Source organism: Elephantulus edwardii, unplaced genomic scaffold (genome assembly GCF_000299155.1).
Source record: "Elephantulus edwardii isolate Elephantulus edwardi_28Jun2011 unplaced genomic scaffold, EleEdw1.0 scaffold00019, whole genome shotgun sequence".
NCBI lineage: Eukaryota > Metazoa > Chordata > Mammalia > Macroscelidea > Macroscelididae > Elephantulus > Elephantulus edwardii.
In genome coordinates, this window is record NW_006399769.1 from 15,969,101 (window position 1) to 15,988,604 (window position 19,504).

At 37.0% G+C, this 19,504-nt stretch overlaps 1 protein-coding gene across 1 annotated transcript in view; it reads right to left on the reverse strand.

Annotated features, from left to right (window-relative positions):
• ARHGEF33 (Rho guanine nucleotide exchange factor (GEF) 33) overlaps positions 1-19,504 on the reverse strand; it is a 71,804-nt gene that overhangs the window by 48,575 nt on the left and 3,725 nt on the right. The window contains exons 3-6 of the mRNA XM_006882386.1: positions 11,586-11,750; positions 8,618-8,739; positions 7,586-7,728; positions 249-308 (exon numbers count right to left, since the gene is read on the reverse strand). Coding sequence (XP_006882448.1) covers positions 249-308; positions 7,586-7,728; positions 8,618-8,739; positions 11,586-11,750 — 490 coding nt within the window. The remainder of the gene's footprint in view (positions 1-248; positions 309-7,585; positions 7,729-8,617; positions 8,740-11,585; positions 11,751-19,504) is intronic.

Below are 19,504 nucleotides of genomic sequence, written 5' to 3' on the forward strand. Positions count from 1 at the left end.
TATTGATAATTGAAAGGAGTTGGGAAGAACCAAGAATGCTGGTTTGTCTGGTACTTCCCAAACCTCCCTTTTCCTTGATTTAATTGAGTATCTGACCTACTCCACCATATATCTTGAAATCTTAGTAACTACGGGGCTTTACTTTGCCTGGTTTGGTACTGAAGGAGTAGAAGAGAAGTGACAGGGAAGGTTGAAGAAGAGAATTGGTAGAATTTCTAGAAAAAAGAAAATACACAAGAATCACTTACCTGGGCCCATCATTCCCTTCACGTTACTGTCTCCCACATGAATGGATCTGGACTCTTGAGCTGCAGAGGAAGGAGAACTTTCCCTCAGTGTTCATTCCATTATATAGACTAAGCACCTCCTAGGTGCAGGCACTGGTGAAAGGCTCAGAGATTCCATAGTTCAGTGGAGAAGACAGAGCAGTAACAAGAGAAAATTACAGTATGGTGTGGCCAATGAAAATGACAGTATTGTCATCTATAAAACATGCAATAGTGACATTTGTCTCATATGCTTCAATCTGTATGTAAACTACTTAAAACTACTTCGAACTATATGTAAACTACTTAAAATGGTACCTGACACACAATATATTATTGTTCTGCTATGCTTGTGTTTGCGATGATGGTAAGGGTGAAAATATAACAGCCAAAATGATCCTATTAAAATGTAAGTCAGACTCTAACACTCTTCTAGGTTGGACTGGAGACCACTTGCATGTCAGTGACCATTATCAGACTGCTATTTCTAGAGCCTTCTATCTGGTCATAGGGCAAACACATTCTGCAATGTTCCTGGGGGAAGAAATCCTTAAAAAAACCCAAAAGCACAACACCAAAACAAAAGCATGCCTTTGCCTTACAAATTGTCCTAAAACTTGACAATCAGCAGTGTTAGGGGCTCCCCAAAGTTATAATAAGTCCTAAACCCTGGATCCTGTAAATGTTATTTAATTTAGGGGAAAAGGGGGGAGTTTTGCAGATGTATTTAAATGAATAATTTTTAAGTGAATAATTTTGAGATGAGAGGCCATGTCTAATAGCCTCTAAAATGACTTCTGAGGGGAGTACAAATATAAAAATAAAACGCTATTTTAAAAAAGCTATCTGGACTTTGAACTATATGAATTAAAAATAATTTGATTTAAATTTTATGTTCAGCTATTCAAAACACATTTATTGTCTATGAAATTATTAATCAAATTTTCCCATAAACAGTAGGGTAAAAAACCACTAAGCCTAAGCTTGAGAAGCTTACTGTTGCATATGAACTTTTCACTATGTTGAGGAAATTCCCTTCTAGTCCTATTTTGCTGAGTGTCTTAATCAGGAAGAAGTGTTGGATTTTGTCAAATGCCTTTTCTGCATCAATTGCTAGGATCATATGGTTCTTGTTATTTGCTTTGTTAGTGTGGTAAATTATGTTGATTTTTTTTCTTATGTTGAACCATCCTTGTATACCTGTTATGAATCCCACTTGGTCATGATGAATTATTTTTTCGATGTGCTGTTGGATTCTACCAGCTAGGATTTTGCTAAGGATATTTGCTTCTTATGTTCATAAGATGTATTGGTCGATAGTTTTCTTTTTCAGTAATATCTTTGCCTGGTTTTGGTATTAGGGTTATGCTTGCCTCATAGTATGTCTCTGGGAATGTTCCTTTTTTTAAAAAAATAATTTCAATGGAATTTGTGATAAATCTTCTCTGAATATTTGGTAAAATTCAGCCATTAAGCCATCTGGTCCAGGACTTTGTGGGGGAGTCTTTTTATGACCTGCTCAATTTCTTCTTTTGTGATGGGCCTGTTCAAGTGTTCTACATTTGTTCGTGTCAATCTGGGTTTGTCATGAGTTTCAAGGAATTTGTTTATTTCCTCTAGATTTTCAAATTATAGTTTTTCATAATATTCCAATACTATAGGTTTCATTTCCTCTGGTTCTGTTTTGATGTCACTTCTATCATTCCTTAATAGTTTTATTTGTGTCTTCTTTTTTTTCTTTTGTTATGTTTGTAAAAGGTTTATCAATTTTATTAACCTTTAAAAAGACCAGCTGCTGGTTTTGTTGATGCTTTTAATTCTTTTTCTGGGTTTTTTATCTCATTAATTTCAGCTCTTCTTCTTATAACTTCCTTTCTTCTAGAGGTTGTGGGGTTAAATTGTTGTTCTTTTTCTAGTTTATGAAGGTGTTAAAGTATATCATTAATTTTGCTTGGGTTGTGTGGTTTTGTTGTGGGGTTTTTGTTTTGTTTTGTTTTTTGTCTTTTGCTATTTCTATGAACAGGCCTGAGGACTGACTTAGCTGCATCCTAGAAGTTTTGGTACGTTGTACTGTCATTATCATTTGTTTACTAGAACTTCTTTGTTTCATTTTTTATTTCTTCTACAGCCCAAACATGTTCTAACAGGGTGCTACTTAGCTTCCACATTGGTAGTTCTACCCTCTTGTCTTTAATTTCTAGTTTATAGCATTGTGATCTGAGAGGATACTTTGTATTGTTTCAGTGTTTTTTTAATTTGTTGAGGCTTGCTTTGTACCCTAATATGTGATCAATTCTGGAGAATGTACCATGTGCACTTGAGAAGAAAGTGAATTGAATTTTAGTTGGATGTAGTATTCGGAATACATCCACAAGGTTGAGTTGGCTAGATCTTCTGCATCTTTGTTAAATTTCTTTTGAGTTGACCTATCCTTTGGTGAGAGTGCTTTGTTCAAGTCTCCTACTACTATTCATTTTTTCCTGGAGAAAAGATGAAAGTCACACAAGTTTTGAGGACTTTCATTCTTAGGGTCTCCATGAGCCACCTACGACTTGACAGCACTTAACAACAACCACCACCACTGTTGGGGTGCTTATTTCTTTCTTCAATTCTGTTGACAGTTGTTTTATATGTTTAGCAGGTCTATCGTTTGGTGCATAGATGTTGACCAATGTTATGTCTTCTTGATCTACTGTGTCTTTGATTACTATTTAGTACCCTTCCTTATTTTTTTTAAATTTTTTAAATTTAAATTTATTATTCATTTCAGTAAAAATTTACAGAGACTTCGGATTTCAATCCATTCATTGTTGAACTTTTCTTCCCTCCCAACCCTCCCCCCTAGCACACTACCCTCTTGGAAAAGCTAAAGACAAATTATTTCTTTGTTTTACAAACCCTCCCCCAGGTCCACTCCACCATGCAGCCTTCCTGTCATGACAAAAATACCTAATCACATATCCATTTTAAACAGTTTTCTCCCTCATCTGTTTCAATGCAGTATACATTATTGAACCCATCTTTCTTAGTCTCTTCCCAACCCCAAGGTCAGTCCTGTTTTACAACAGTGGCACCATGCAGTATTTGTCCTTTTGTGACTGAGATACTTCACTCAGCATAATGTCCTCCAAAGTCACCCATTTTTAATAATATTACATGAGTTCCTTATTTTTCAATGCTGCATAGTATTCTATTGTGTGAATATTCCACAGCTTCTCTATCCATTTGTTTGTTAATGGACACTTACGTTGTTTCCAACTCCTTGCTATTGTGAACAAAGCCGCAATAAACATGGGTGTGCCCTTCCTTATTTTTTATGGCCGTTTTCATCCTGAAGTATATTTTATCAGAAATTAGTATTGCCATTCCTGCTTTTTTGTGGATACCATTTCCTTGGTATTTTTTTTCCCAGTCTTTGATTTTAAGTCTATCTTTCTCTACATTTCTTAGATGTGTCTTTTGTAGACAACATATTATTGGGCTTTGGGAGGTTTTTAAAAAATTGTTGTTTTTGTTGTTGTTGTTATGTGCCGTCGAGTTGCTTGCGACTAATAGCGACCCTATGTACAACAGCCCTACACTCCGCTCTGTCCTGTGCCAATCGCATTGTCTCTGACACTCCCATTCCAATTATCCCAGTAACTGAATCAATCCACCTCATAGAGGGCCTTCCTCTCCTGCGCTGTCCCTCCACCCTCCCAAGCATGATGTCCCTCTCCAAGGAAGGGTCTCTCCTCACATGTCCAAAGTATGTTAGACGGAGCCTCGGAATCCTTGCCTCCAAGGAGCCACCCGGTTTAACCCTTTCCAGGACAAATCTGTTTGATGTATTTTTTTAATTAAATTTTATTAATTTTAATGAACATTTACAGAGATTTGGGGTTTTGAGAGTTGTTTTTTTTTAATCCATTCTGCTACTCTTTTTCTCTTGATTGGTATGAATTTAGTCCACTCACATTAATTGTGATTATTGACAGGCCACATTTTATCATTACCATGTTACTGTGCTTCTTTAGTTGCTTTTTCTGGTTACTATTGTCCATCCAATTTTTTTTTTTTATGTCTCTGTGTGAAGGACTTCCCTTAAAAGTTCTTGTAGATTTTGGTCTTCTTTTCACAAATTCCTTAAGTTCCTTCTTTTCTGCAAAGGCTCTAATTTCTCCTTCATATTTGATGGAGAGCTTTGCTGGGTACAGGATCTTTGGTGGGCAATTGTTTTCTTTCAACTTTCTGTATATGCTATCTCGTTGTCTTCTAGTTCACATGGTTTCTGCTGAGAAATTAGAACTCAATCTAATTGCTTTTCCTTTGTATGTCAATCTTTTTTCTCTCATGCTGTTTTAGTATTCTATCCTTATCTTTTATTTTGAAGATTTTTTTAATGATATGTCTTGATGCTTTTCTTTTTGGGTCTATGCTATTTGATGTCCACTGAGCTTCTTGAATGTGGATTCCCTCATTCTTCATAATACCTGAGAAATTTTCTTCTAGCACATTTTCCACAATTTTCTCAGTGGTTTTTCTGTCCCTCTCATATTCTGGAATTCCAATCATACATATGGTATTCCTTTTCATGTTATCCCACATGATTCTAATGTTTCCTTCATGTCTCATATCTAATTTTTCTTCTAGTATGTTTCCATTGAGCTTCTTGCCTGCCAGGTCACTGACACTGCTCCATCTCTTCTGCTCTACATTTTTGTTTGTCTTGTGTGTTGGGCACTTCTGCCATTTTGTTCTTAACATCCTAGATTTCATTTTCATGAATTTCTGTTATTTCTAGTACTGTGTTGGCTGCACCTTCACTATCTTGTGATGATTTTTTAAGTTCTTGTTCCTCTTTATCTATAGTTTCAATTCTTCTTCTGTCTTTTGCATTTTTTTCTGTTAGTTGTGCAAGTTCTGCTTCCTAGATATATTTCCTCTGGCTCACTATCTCTGGACTATTGTTTTCTTAATAGTTTCCATTGTTTCTTCCAGCATTTGCACCTTCTTCCATAGCTGTTCAAATAACTCCACATCAATATATTTTTCTGGTTCTCTACCTTTAGTACATTCCCGTTGTTTGTGGTTTCCATTATTTCTTCCATCATTTGTACTTTCTTCTGTAGCTGTTCAAATGCTTCCATACCAACATATATCTTCTGCCTTTTTGACTTTGGGGTATTCATTGGGTCTGAAATATTCTCTGCTTTTTTTGGAGAAGGCGTAATTTGGTGTTTTGTTTTATTCTGTTTTCCACAGTGTTTAAAACTATCTGCTGCTTTCTTGACAATATGTCAAGTTTTTCTTGATAAATGTTAGGTTGTAGGTAGTTCTTATGTTTACAATGCTATTGATTGGTTGCCAACTTGATAAGGTTTCACTCTACTGAAAGTCCTTTCTGGGAAAATTTGCTCTTCCTGAAGCCCATCAGGAATCTCACTTTACTGTCATCCCTTCTCCCAAATTTTATTGTCCTCCTTCATAGATGGAGTGGCTGAATGGTGATCAGAAACTCCCCAGTAGTTTCTGTCCAGGGGAGGGTTTCGGGTCAAGTCTCTTTCTTATAGCTCAACATGACAGCTTTCCCTGCTGGCAGCTCTCTGTCCCAAACTCTATTTTCCTGTTTGGCACCTGGAATGGCTCCACAGTAGTGGAGGTAAGGATCCCCAAGCGGAAGGATCTTTCCCCAGGAAGTTTTAGTTCTTTCTCTCCCCTCCTCTCTGCTACTCCACATGCACCTAAAGTGCTGGCTCTGGGAAGGAGTGTCTGATTTGATGATACATCCTCTCCTAAAGCTTAATGTCTTCCTTTGTCTCTGGAATGGTGTAAGATCAGGGGCACCAACTTAAACAGTTTGCATGCAGGAGGGTCTCAAGTCAACTCTCCTCACAGAAAGCTGAGAAAGTCTTTCCCCTCCTTGTGGCTCTCTGTCCCAAACTCTCTTATCTGGTTTGTCACCTGGGATGGCTCCATGGTGGTGGAGACAAGGAGGGATTCTTCCAGGGAAGTTACAATCTCTTCTCTCCTCCAGCATGCACCTAAAGTCTGAGCCTATCTTTTTGAGATTTTTTTTTTATGAAAGCAAGGAAAATTCATCTCCACAGTTTAATTAATATCTAAAGATGGCACTTAAAGCAAAGAACAAATCCCTACCCTCCCAAAACTGAAGCCAAAGCAAAGACATTAAAGGCCAAGAAGACAGTTCTGAAGAGCATCCACAGCTGAAAAAAAAAAGGAACTTCACCGACTTTCTGGCAGCCTAAAACTCTGAGACTCAGAAGGCAGCCCAAATACCCATGAAAATGTGCCCCCAGGAGAAACAAGCTTGACCACTATCATCAAATTTCCCCTGACCACAGAGTCAGCCATGAAGAAGACTGAAGACAACAACACACATATGTTCATTGTGGATGTCAAGCCCAACAAGCACCAGATCAAACAAGCTATAAAAATACTCTATAACATTGATATGGCCAAGGTCAACATTTTGATTAGGCCTGATGGAGAGGAAGGTCTATGTTCGACTTGCCCGTGACTATGATGCTTTGGATGTGGCCAACAAAATTATGATCATCTAAACTGAGTCCAGCTGGCTAATTCTACATACAAATTTCCCCCCCCCCCAAAAAAATAGTTTTTTTTTCTCACGGCCAGCAGAATGTAGTTTATGAAATTTTCCAGCCCACAGAGAGCATCAGAGAAAAGAAAGATAATGGAGTTAAGCTGCCAGTAAGATCATTACTTGCAATTAGGGTTGAAAAAAATTCAAAACGTATGACTTTATCTGCATTAAAGATAGATCTGTTTTTAAAAGGTGCCTCCAGATAATGAAAGTCAAGGAGGATGTGGGGGAAAGTGCTGTTACATTGTAGAGGTCACAATCAACTTCAGAAAACAAGATGATTATGAATTGTTGAAAATAAGCCAATTTGCTTTGTGATCTTTCATCCAAATCACAAATAAACGTTTTTAAAACATTTAATCTGAGTCATACAAATTGAGAAGCCATGTAGAAAATAAGCTATTTTAGGAAGAATTTTTTTTTTCCTATGGCTAGCATAGTTTTAGTTATACAATGAATTCTTTTTAATTCATTGTAATTTAGAAGTATACAGATTAGCATTTATGTTTAGAAATAACTTTTTTTCAAAATAGGACAGACTGATCTCTTAGATCTTCTTGTGACTGAATTCTATTTACAAGAGAAAAACCTGAGCAATACATCATTTTCCTTTAGTCAGGGATGTAGGATTTAAGCTCATTCTTGCTATCACCTAAGCTTTATGATAAAGGAAAAAATGCTTGATTAATTCAGTACAGTTAGTGAGCTGTACCTTTTTCATAGGCCTGAGAAGGCAAAATGTTTGTGAAGTCTTCGCTTGGAAGACCCTGCTCCGGGACATTGATGGATCGGAAAGGACTGCCTTGTGTCTGTGCTGACCCCGCCTGTGGCCCGTGTTCTTCTTTTTGAGTTTTCCTAGGGAAAAGAAACAAATACAAGGCCAGTTAGGTGTTATGACCTTCTGGGTTAGGTAGAGATTCCGTTCATTACAACACAAAAACATTTTTATGAAATGACTATTTTTAGAAATTAACAATGTTCAAATATTAGCCGTTCATATGAGTCAGTGTACTCAACTGCTGTTTTGGAGAAAGTAAAGCCTTCAATATTCAGAAATTACTTTCTAATATAATAGCTACATTCCTATTTTCCTGTGGCTAATTTTCCTATTATCAGTATCTATTTCAAATTTGTAGGGATGACAGTTTGCTCTCAATGATCCAATTTACTCAATAAACCAACTGAAAGGTAACACAAGCAGCAAGTCTTCACCTGAAAACCATAACCCATTCTTCAGAGTCACAGAAACATTATGCCCATATTTTTTATTTTGATGATATTAAAAGCCTAATAAAAAGTATGTATTTTAATAGTGAAACTCTTCTTGGTTAAGTTATTGAGAAACAAATTTATTTGCAAATATAGTAGTAAAATAATAATAGCTTTAGAAAAATTGTAGAAAACAAAACAAAAAACACCACTTAATAGTACCACTCTTTTGACCCAACGATCACAATTTTTAAAATATTATTTTCCAATAGTTATTTTATGTTTTTACAATTATGATCAAAGTATTATTTTATATAATTTTGGTTTTTCTTTGATTATTGAATACCTTTTACTGCATACATAATTACATAATTTTTCATGTTAACCACTTTTTGTGATCACATGTAGATCTGATAGAGTCCAGTGGCCAGTCAGCTGTATTGTAATAGTGTGAGAAGGGTCATTAGATGCCTTTGGTGTAAGCCACTGTCTAAGAGTTTGGTGCTTTTTTTTTTTTTTTTTTGGTAAGACTCACTTAGCTTTTACTTTCCGAGATTCTCTTCGCTTCTCCTGTTGAAGCTGCTCAATTTTCTGCTGCATTTCTTCCTGCTTTGAAGTGATGGCCTGGATCATTGACATGGCATTACTCAGTTCTTCCTACAAATAAGAATAATTACATATTCAAACCAGTAAAAGAGGTAAAACTGCATGGTGCACATTTGTTTAATGAATGATAGAGAGAGCTCTACTATTTTTGCCTCTATTTTAAACACAGAACTCCAGCTCACAGCCATTGAGTCAGTTTCGACTCTGATCCTCCATCATGTTTCCAAGGCTGTAAATTGCCACGGCAAGAGACTGCCCATCTTTCTCCTTTAGAGCAGCTGGTGGAGCCAAACCAAAGTCTCGCAGCCTTTGAGTAAGCAGCACAATATCCTATGACTAGGTTACCATAACTCCCTAGCTAACACAGAATTCCAAAAAAAGAAAAACATGACGTAGACATGTAGTTTTAAAAAATGATAACTAATGTATGACTGAGGCACCTCGACGGCACATAACAACAACAATATGTGATTGAGCATGTTCTTCCCTTCTGGTTTTCTAACTCTTGTTCTTTGCACATTTCCTTATAATACTTCGCTCTGTCTTCTCAAGCTGGCCTTTTGAATTTTTTTAAATTTTATTTTGATTTATTTATAAAGTTTGGATACATTGTTTTTCACAAAAGTTCCTTCCCATTTCCTTCAGCCCATCTACCCATTGAATTGTGCAACCCTATGATTAACACCCCTACACCCCATCCACACTCCTCTATTTCCACCCCCCACCCCCTCCCGCTTTGGATCCTCATACTCATTCTACAATAATGGTTTTATACAGTATTTATCTTTGTGGGACTGAGTTAGTTCACTCAGCATAATGCTCTCCAGTGCCTCCCAAGTTAGGTAGTAATTTACAAAAATCATTGATACTGCATGCTGCATAGTATTGCATTGTATGAATGTACCACAACTTCTCAATCATCTGGACTGTTTCCATGTTCTTGTGATGGTGAATAATGCTGCTATAAACATTGGTGTACAAGTTTCCATTTGAGACTCAGTCATTTTCTAGGGATATATTCCAAGCAATAGAATATCTGGGTCATATGGAATTTCTATGTTCAGCTTTTTGAGGAAGCACCAAACTGCCTTCCAGAGCGGTTGTACCATTGTACAATCCCACCAACAATGTAAAACAGTTCCTATCTCACCACATCCTCTCCAACATTTATTATTTGCTATCCTGTTAAACTTTGCCACTGCTACTGGAGTGAGATGGTATCTCATTGTGGTTTTGATTTGCATCTCTCTTATTGCCAGTGATTTGGAGCATTTCTTCATATGTATGTTGGCCATTTTAATATCTTCCTCTGTGAAAATTCTTTCCATGTCTTTTGCCCATTTTGTAATTGGGTTATCAGTCTTTTTTCTTGTGGAGGCCCAGTATTATTCTATAAACTTTAATTATGAGACTCTTTTCTGACCTGGTATTGCCAAATGTTTGTTCCCAGTCGGTAGGTTTTCTTTTCACCCTGTTGAAAAAATATTTTTATGAACACAGGGATTTAATCTTTAGAAGTTCCCATTCATACATTTTTATCCTCTTCAGATTGCACATTTCTGGCTGTATTTGGCAGTCTCTTTATAAGCTTCTAAGCTTGATCTCAGTTTGTCTCTTATGAACCTTATGGTTTTGGGCTTTACTCCCAAGTTCTTATCCACCTTGAGGTGACTTTTGTGTATGGTGTGAGATGTGGATCCTTTCAGCTTTCGCTTTGCTTTGTCTTCTTGAACTGCCCTTTGAAATCTTTTGCCCAGTTCTCTTACTTCAGTATTTCATCCCTTTATTTTTGTCTTTCTGTGTTGCAGTGTAAGTTTCAGAGTCTTATCTATTTTTGTCTTTCTTTCTTCCCCAACTTTGTAATGACCTTTTGGTCTCTTCATGGATGATATCTTTGATGATGGCATCCCACAACTCATCTGGTCTTTGGTCATTTGTACTCAATGCATCAAATCTATTCTTTAAGATGGCTTTTAAATTCAGGTAGGATAGACTCAAGGTTGTATTTTGGTTTTCACAGACTTGCTTTCATTTTCTTCAGTTTTAATTTGAACTTACACATGAGTGATTGTTGGTCTGCTCCACAGTCAGTCCCTGGGCTTGTTTTGACTGCTGAAAATTCAGCATCTCCAAAGATTCTTTCATAGATGTAGTCACTCTGATTTCTATGTAATCCATCAGATGACAAATGGTATGGAAGAATTTATCAATGTCTTTGAGTTCTGGTGTTGGAAAAAGTATGGAATATCTCAGGAATTGCCAAAAAAACAGATAAGTCTGTCTTAGAAGAAGTGCAACCAGGGTTCTTCTTAGAGGAAAGGACAGTGAAACTTCATCTCATATACTTTGGGTATGTTGTTAGGATGGGCTATTCTTTGGAAAAAGATATCATATGGAGAAAGGTGGAGGGTCAATGAAAGAGAGGAAGACCCTCAACAAGATGGACTGACAGAGCAATTGTAACAATGGACTTGGATGTATCAGAAATAGTGAGGATAATGCAGAAAAAGGAAATGTTTAACTTTGTTGTTTATAGTGCCACTATGCATCATAATAGATTTAACAGCTATAACAACAGCAACAATGGTGAATGACTAATAACAATAATGATAGGAGTTCTGGTGGCATAATCTATAGCATGTTGTGCTGCTAAACTGGGGTTCTGAAGAAGCAACATGGACAGACCCTTCCCATTAAGATTTAGCCTTAGAAATCCAATGTGTATGGTCACTATGAGTTGAATCAACCCGATGGCAGTGAATAATGGTCAGAAGGGAAATTTTTACATTGACCATTATAAGAAAAGTCAATTTTCTTACTAGACCAAGACTGGTCTAAGACCAGACTTTTTGTAAAACCAAGACTGTTTTCAGCAGGGAAATGGGAAGTGGGGCTACCTTAAAATAGTTTAATGAATTCTTCATCTCAGTAACTTTTTCTTCCATGGAGCACTTGCAGCTCTTAACCTTTTCTTCCAAAGCATATTCTCCATGTTGAATTCTTGTCAGTTCCTGCATTGCTTCTGTGAAACCAGTTTTCAGTTCCGAGGCCAGGGCCTGCAACTGAATAATACGGGAAGAGAAAATTCACTTTGCTATAAGTTATAATAAAAGTTGCCATTAACCTATTAAAACTTTTCTTTTGTTTGAGAAACCAGGTTTTTTAAAAATTTATGGACCTTACTTATTGGCATACTAAAATTTGGATGCTTAAGGCAACTTTGACCCAACTCATCTCGAGAGTCTTCTTTACACAGAACATACTGAAGCTTCCATAAAGACAAGAGAGCAAGAAATAATTAATTTGACAAGTGTTTCTTCAAACTACTACTTAACCTAAAACCTTTGATTAAAATAAGATTTACTTGAAAAGCAACATATGCATATGATAGACCATGTTGATCCAGGAAATCTTTGATTCTGTGAAAGAAGAAGGAATGGGTATTATGTGGTCAAGTATTTTGAAAGGATGGAAAAATGTCATTCTTTTTTCCTTTCAGAAATTAAAGGATTAAAAAGACTAGTAGCTACATACATCTGAGAGTCTCTTTGAAAGTCGGTATTTTAAGATACTCTTAGATGACATTTTGGAAAAGGAGATAATGGCATTTTAAACAACAGAGGGCTGCAATCCATAAGCAGGCCTGGAAATATCTAGAATGGCAGGGCTTAGAGTGTTGCTGGTAGTCATGTAAATCATCTTTGGTGGTCAAGCCTGGAAATACAGGAGTGCACATGGTGAATTTTCACTGTTAACTTCTATACCATAAAGGGTATCAATGTTGGATTAGACAAACCACACACGGCTCATATTTTAGTTCTCTTGCCTATGATCTTAGGCAAATTGGCAAACCTGCTTAATACCGGGTTTTTTTGTATTGTTTTGCAAACAACTAAGATTACACCATATGAGCATTGTCACAAGAATTCCATGTATGTAAGGTACCTGTTGGAATACGTACAAGATGTTTAAGATATTTTAATCCCCCCGTTAAGTAGCAAATTAAAACGTTAAGTACAAATAAAAATGTGGAGAAAATGGAGCACATCGAAAGTTAATTGTGTTTATTGAATAAATGACAAAAGCGTTTTTCAAGACAGTAAGTTAAAATAGTGATCACAATGAGGTAGCAATGTTTATCGTTCCTGATATTTATCGTAAACCCTACTAAGTAGAGGAACTCCTGGCTCCAGATCTCTCCTTTACAACAGAACCTTGAAGATGTTTTTTCTAGAATTACAAATATCCACCAAGTATTTTTTCTGGAAGGTAGGAAAGTGAATGTCATTAGCAGCGTCACTTCAAATGCATATTTGTAAACTTTGTCTCAATCTGGTCGTTTTACTAGTTCCAAGTTGTAACATCTACTTAAAACAACTAGCCTCCCACATTATTTTTTAAAATTCTTTTCCCCACTGAGTTTCACAAATTCTTTCTTTTGAGGGGCTAGGAGTAGGGAGAAATCAGAGGAGCCAAAGAGATTATTCTGAGGAAAATAGCAGATGTGTCAAGTATTCAGGACCAGAAGACAGGAGCATAGCAGGGATGAGCAAACAACAGGACACCATTTGCTTTTCACTCTAGTGATTTTTCTTTTTCATTTATTTTAGTCAGATCTCAGCATTTGTCCTGATTCAGTCATCATGATGGACTATCAACAGATAAACTACTTTCTGACCTGGTAATATTCATTATGTAAATTTTTCCTCTGTGAACAGAATAAGTAAAATTGATGACTGCATTATGTCAAAACAACTTATGCAAGTTTGAAAACTGCAAGGAGGAAACCCTGCCATCTGCTCAGGTGCTCCAAGGGCCTTTCTCAACTGCTAGAAAAATAAAGGGAACCACTGGCCGACAGAAATAGGTTTCACTCTCACTGCTCCTGCAGGTGGCGATGTGGAGTTTTCCTCAGGAGTTAAAATGGCAGCGTGCAGAGTCCAAGACTCCAACTCTTAAAATTTGCTTATTTTTTTAGTAACATCCAAGTTAAAGTAGTGACTCTAGGAATTCTGAAGCCATTTAAACTGTGAGCCCATTTCTTTTTCAAATATTCATTTGAGCTGCTTGAGTTCTTGCCATTGAAGTATGAAATTGCTCTGAAAACAGCTTCCCCACCACAGACCAGCCAGGGTGGGGAAGCAATTCTTAGTACAATCAAACAACAGAGAAAACGTGATGTTACTTTTGAAATGCTTGGACTCTTAACATCATCAGCTGCCATGGATTGGCTTTCTAACACAAACCTGACCATTCTTTTGTGAATAAAAATACTCTGAGACACTTTTCCTCCACTTTCTTATTTGATAACCCACAGCCCACCCCAGCAATTAGAAATGGGTGTCTACCTTGTTCTCCAGCGAGTTGAACACGTTCCTCATCTCGTTGATTTTTTGATGAAGCTGCTCTAGAGAGGTTATGATCCCTCCATCCTGCCGCTGGAGGCGGGCTCCCGCTGGAGGTAGATTCAGGGAGGACTTGTACTTCAACGCCTAGGGCACCACAGAGGTCATCTTAGGCTCAGAGAAATGGGAGAGAGGAGTCCGAATTCCTCCTAGTTCCTGCTCTCAGTTTGTTTCTCAATTTTCTTTGCTCTCTTGGCTTCTTGCTCTTCTTGAGATGAGTTTTAGTCAGTGTCTTCTATTTTGTTTTTTCCACCAGAGATCCCTCAGGCCTCAAGTTAAATTTTCATGTTTCAACGTGTTTTTAATGCGCAGTATTCCTTTGTTCTGTTACCAAGGATGGGAAGCTATCCTGGGGCGGGGGACCAGACCTGTGCCTCAGAAATTTTGCTGTCATAAACATCAAGCTTTGAGAAATCTCCACAAGGCAGGCCCAATTCCCAAAACCCTTCACTAAAACCTCTAGAAGAGCACTAGCCCAGATGCTTTGAAATAGAACACGATGGCAAGGATGTTGAACTAATTGTTTTTATTTTCCCTAAACTATGGTTACTGCAGAAGAAACATGGTCCTTCCATTAGCAGCCTAATTTTAGTTGTCCTTATTTAACCCCAGAAACATAATGATTTAAAACATAGGTATGCAGGAAGTCATTTGAATAGTCAAAGGTGAATTTCCCAAATACACTCCTTTGTACCTCCTGCAGAAGTTAATCTTAATGTCGTTCTTACAGGGCCGGAGTGATACTGATGTGAAGCTTGGTGTGCTAGAAATTTCCCTTATTGGTCCCTGGACACACCACAGACCTAGCTGAATTACGTCTTTGGTGCTAGCAGAATGCTGATCCATGCCAAAGGGATGATGAGGCTGAAATTTTTAAATCCTAGAAAAATTTCAATGGTAGTTTTGAGAATGAAACCTATTACTGTACATTTGGATCCCGTCATTTTTCAATTAAAAATGGTTTGAGCACATGGCTTAACTTTGGAAATTATTTTCATTACAGAGAAAAAGAAATAACATCATCTTAAATCTTATTATGTCAACATAACCATTAATATTTTTTGTGTATTTCTTTCTAATTTTTTCCTGTATATATGAATTTATATGGATATTAATTTATAAGATTGAAATCATACTGTACATACATTTTTATTCTCCTCCCTCTAATTTTTTCCTAACTTTCTTATAAGCCCTTTCCAAAATCCTTCAAAATGTTTTCTAAATATCTATTTTAATGATTTTTGTGTGGTTGTGTACCTTCAAGTCAGAGCTGACCCCTAGCTCACCCTCCACCTGATGGTGCCGTCGGGATTGCAGCACAGCTTCTTGCCACTAATTTTAATGATTAATGAGTCCCTAATCTTAATAATTACATAATAGTATTATATCCTATGAATGTGCCAGAATTTACTACCTGCTCACTTTTGCTGAAAATTTATATTACTCATAATTTTTCAATAATATAAAAATAACTTTTGAATAATGTTTTTACCTGAAGTTTTGTATTTCAGAGTATTCTCTTATTTCTTTAATTATTCTCTTAATTCCTGAATATTAAATTACTACATCAGAGAATGTTAGATACTCTTGATCTAAAGGGAAATCCAACATATTGAAGGAAAAATATATAGTCAATTAATTACTATACAAAATGTATCTTAACCAGATGGTTTCAATTATAAGAATATAGTTGTATAATTTTGGAAATACTGTACATATGTCATATTATCCAAGACTTGTTTTTCTAATTCCACTGATTTAGGACATCATACATACTGTCTTGAGCAATAAGATATAGAAAATATAAGGTGTAAAAGTAAAGGAAGCAACATGATTTACATTCTAAAAACCACAAGTGAGTCAAAAGCGCAGTTAGAGCGGAGGTCAGTAGTCTGAGGGTAGGCCTGGGACTGAATTGTGTAGTTACTTCATCTGTTACTTTAGGGCTAAAATCCCCGATCATTCTTCAACAATCCACATGAAAATTAAGTCATTAAAGTGGAAGGAACAAAATCTCACTCTGAAAAAGATATTAACATGGACTTTAAGTGGGATATGTGCAATAAACTAAGGACAAGAGAATGAGGAAATATGATCTAATTCAAATAAAAGAAATTCTACTTTTTAAAAATATTATATAACATGAGAGAGGTTGGAGAGCATTATGCTGAGTGAATTAACACAGTCTTGTAAGGACAAATACTGCATAAGACCATTATTTTAAAAATAAAAGGATAACTATTAAGATGTATACAAAAGTCCAAAGGGGAGAAGGGGAGAGATGACGGAGGGGGCTGAGGAGGGATGGCAGAAGGAAATCTTGAGGACACAGAGTTATGTGGGCAGAGTGAGAGGTTGAAGGAATTAGAAAAGATCCAGTGGGAACAGAAAAGATGAGGAAATAATGGGCATGGATCAATGGTGCTTAATTTTATAAAACACAACGTATGAGAATGATCCTTAGAGAAGGACATCATACTTTGAAAGGTGGAGGGACAGCTCAGGAGAGGAAGACCTGGATGAGATGGATTGATAAAGTAAGTGGGGCAATGGAAGTAGGTGTGTCAGAGTCAGTGAGGCTGGCTCAAAACAGGGCAGGTTTCAGAGCTGCTGTACAGAGGGTCGCTATGAGTTGCAGGTAACTTGACAGCATATAATAATAATAATAACAACAACATGGGAATGGTTGTTTGAAACACAATGCAAATAGAAGATTGTATGTAATACAATGTATAGGAATTTTGTATGCAAACCTGTTGTTGTGAAACCTGCTCTGTCCTGTGCCAACCTTGTTGTCTCTGACACACCTACTCTCATTACCCCAGTCACTGAATCAGTGCATCTCATCCAGGGCCTTCCTCTCTTGTGCAGTCCCTTCACCCTTCCAAGCATGATGTCCCTCTACAAAGACTGGTGCCTTCTTGCAACAGACCCAAAGTATGTCAGACAAAACCTCAGAATCCTTGCCTCCAAGTAGCAGCCTGATTTCACCCTCTCCAGGATGAACTTGTTTGTTCTCCTGACATAAAGAGAGTTCATATAAAAGGAAATTCTACTGAGCCATCAGACCTAAGGTGTAGTTGGTGTATTCACACTGATTCACCTGTTCTAGTGGTAATTCTACCCAGGAAGAATTTTACCTGGACTAAATAATTTGTGGTTTATTCCACCGTCCTTTCGTTTAGAAATATCACATTCAAAGATTTTTTTTTTCAAAAAACCTGCCTCAGTTATTTTCATTTTCCATGGTTTTGATTGTTTGATATTCAACTGTTTAATAATTTAGTATTATATTTTTACTAGGGTATGAAGTAAAGATCTCTTCTTCCCTGCCTGCCCTCTACCCCAAGAAAAGGAAAAAGCCAGACAATTTTCCCAACACCTTTAGATTGAATAACTCTGCCAAGCCTCTTGGATTAAAGCAATATTCATATCTTCCAGATACTTATTTTTAAATTAATATTTCTAAAATATGTACCATATATCAGGTACTATACATTCTAGTGGACAGACTCTTAGAAAATATACCAGCTAATATATACTATGATGCCAGACAGGAATGGGTTTTGTCAACAAAGCAAATAAAGATATAGAGTACGACTGACATTTCAAAGTCTGCTTCAGATGCTTTCCCTTCTAGCATTGATTACGTCCTTTTACAGTTCATCTCTCCACATTTCCCTTCTTCTTTCTCTTCATTCTTGATGTCTTCTCTTTCTTCATGTGGTTAGAAGTTGCTTGTAGTAAGCACATTAGGGCTTAGGACTCATTCTTTTAAAACAGGGATGAGTTACAATCATAGTATCACAGAGGTCATGCAGACCCACTTCACTCCCACTGCTTCAGCTGCTCCACTATGAACAGATGTATTTGGATTTGTGATATAATAAAATAATGAGGCCACCTTCTTGCAGCTATATTTAGCCAACATTCAAGGAGTGACCTACAAAAAAATCTTTAATAGACTTTAAGTCATGCTTGAGTTTAAAGACATGCTCATCCTCATCAGATACCATACACAGATGAGATATGAACAGAAGAGGCAGACAGGGAAAGCCTTCAGAAGTCTTGGCCAAAGAAGAATTCATTCAGTGCTGAGCAAAGACCATTTCCTGCTTTCCACAACTTTGTTCAAGCTTACCCCTTTTTTGTAAATATTCTTTCCTCATATCCACTTACAAAGTATCCAACTTGTCCTTAATTGCCTGGTTCAAATCCTCCATTCAATATTAATTCATCCAAGCACCGTGGCGCTGACCACATAGCCCATAGAATGTTATCAAAACCTTTATTTTATTATTTCCCAGCAGTCCACTTTACATGAGCTATTTATTTAATGTTTTCCATGTTTTGTAAACGTCAAAGTCACTAAGAATGTCCATTTTATAGCCCACTAAGTCAAGCAGTTAAACCTTGCCATAGTCTACTTCATTCAACTCACTATCATTGCACCAGAACTAACTCATAGCTGACCCTCCAGTGGGTTTTCAGAGCTGTAAACTGCACTGGAGGTGATTGCTCATCTCTTTACTGCGAGGTTTGAACCATCTGCCTCTGGGTTGGCAGTGCAACTCCTTGCACACTGTTATTGTTACGCACTGTTGATCTGGAATCAAGCCATAGCTGACTCTCCAGTGGGTTCTTAGAGTCAGTGACAAATGGAAGAAGATTGGCCATCTTTCTCCCACTTTTGGCCACTAGGCCACCAAAACCCTCCCTTACACATAGCAGCATCTCAATTATGTGTGGTCCCTTGGAATGAGGCTAAATCTCCCCTTCCGTCCATTGAGAGTCTGGTCTAGGAACTGTAAAGTTAAAGTTTTAAGAGCACTGACCTGGCTTGTCCTGATTGGGCCCACAGCCAAGACCTTTTGCATATCTCTTTCTTTTCAATGTTCTTTTCAATGATGGTAAGTTCAATGAGGGGAACTGTTCTTTTCAATGATGGTAAGTTAAACAAAATAAACCTAAACATCGCTCCACAGTATCTGTTCCTCTGGATTCCTCTACTTCCATTTGGAAGACCATTTTGCCTCCTCATTATCAAGACTCAAAACTTCAGAGCTAATTTTTTTTATTTTTTTCTGTCTTTTTTCAATTTTATTTTATTAATTTTAATGAACATTTACAGAGATTTTGGATTTTCATTCATTCATTGTTGCATTTTTTTCCTTTACCCCCCCTCTCCCCGCAGTTCACGCCTCTCTGGGGGGATAGTATACCAAAGAAGTTTCTCTTTTTAAATTTTTTAATTATTTATTTTTTAAATTTGGTGTATGGTGGAATTGGGTCCGACTGGCACAGGAGGAGTTTGCCCCTCCTTCTCCAGCAGAGCATCTGGTGCATTTGAACTGTGCATCTTTGGCATTGCAGCACAGTTTCTTGCCACTAGGCCACCAGAGCTCCCAGAG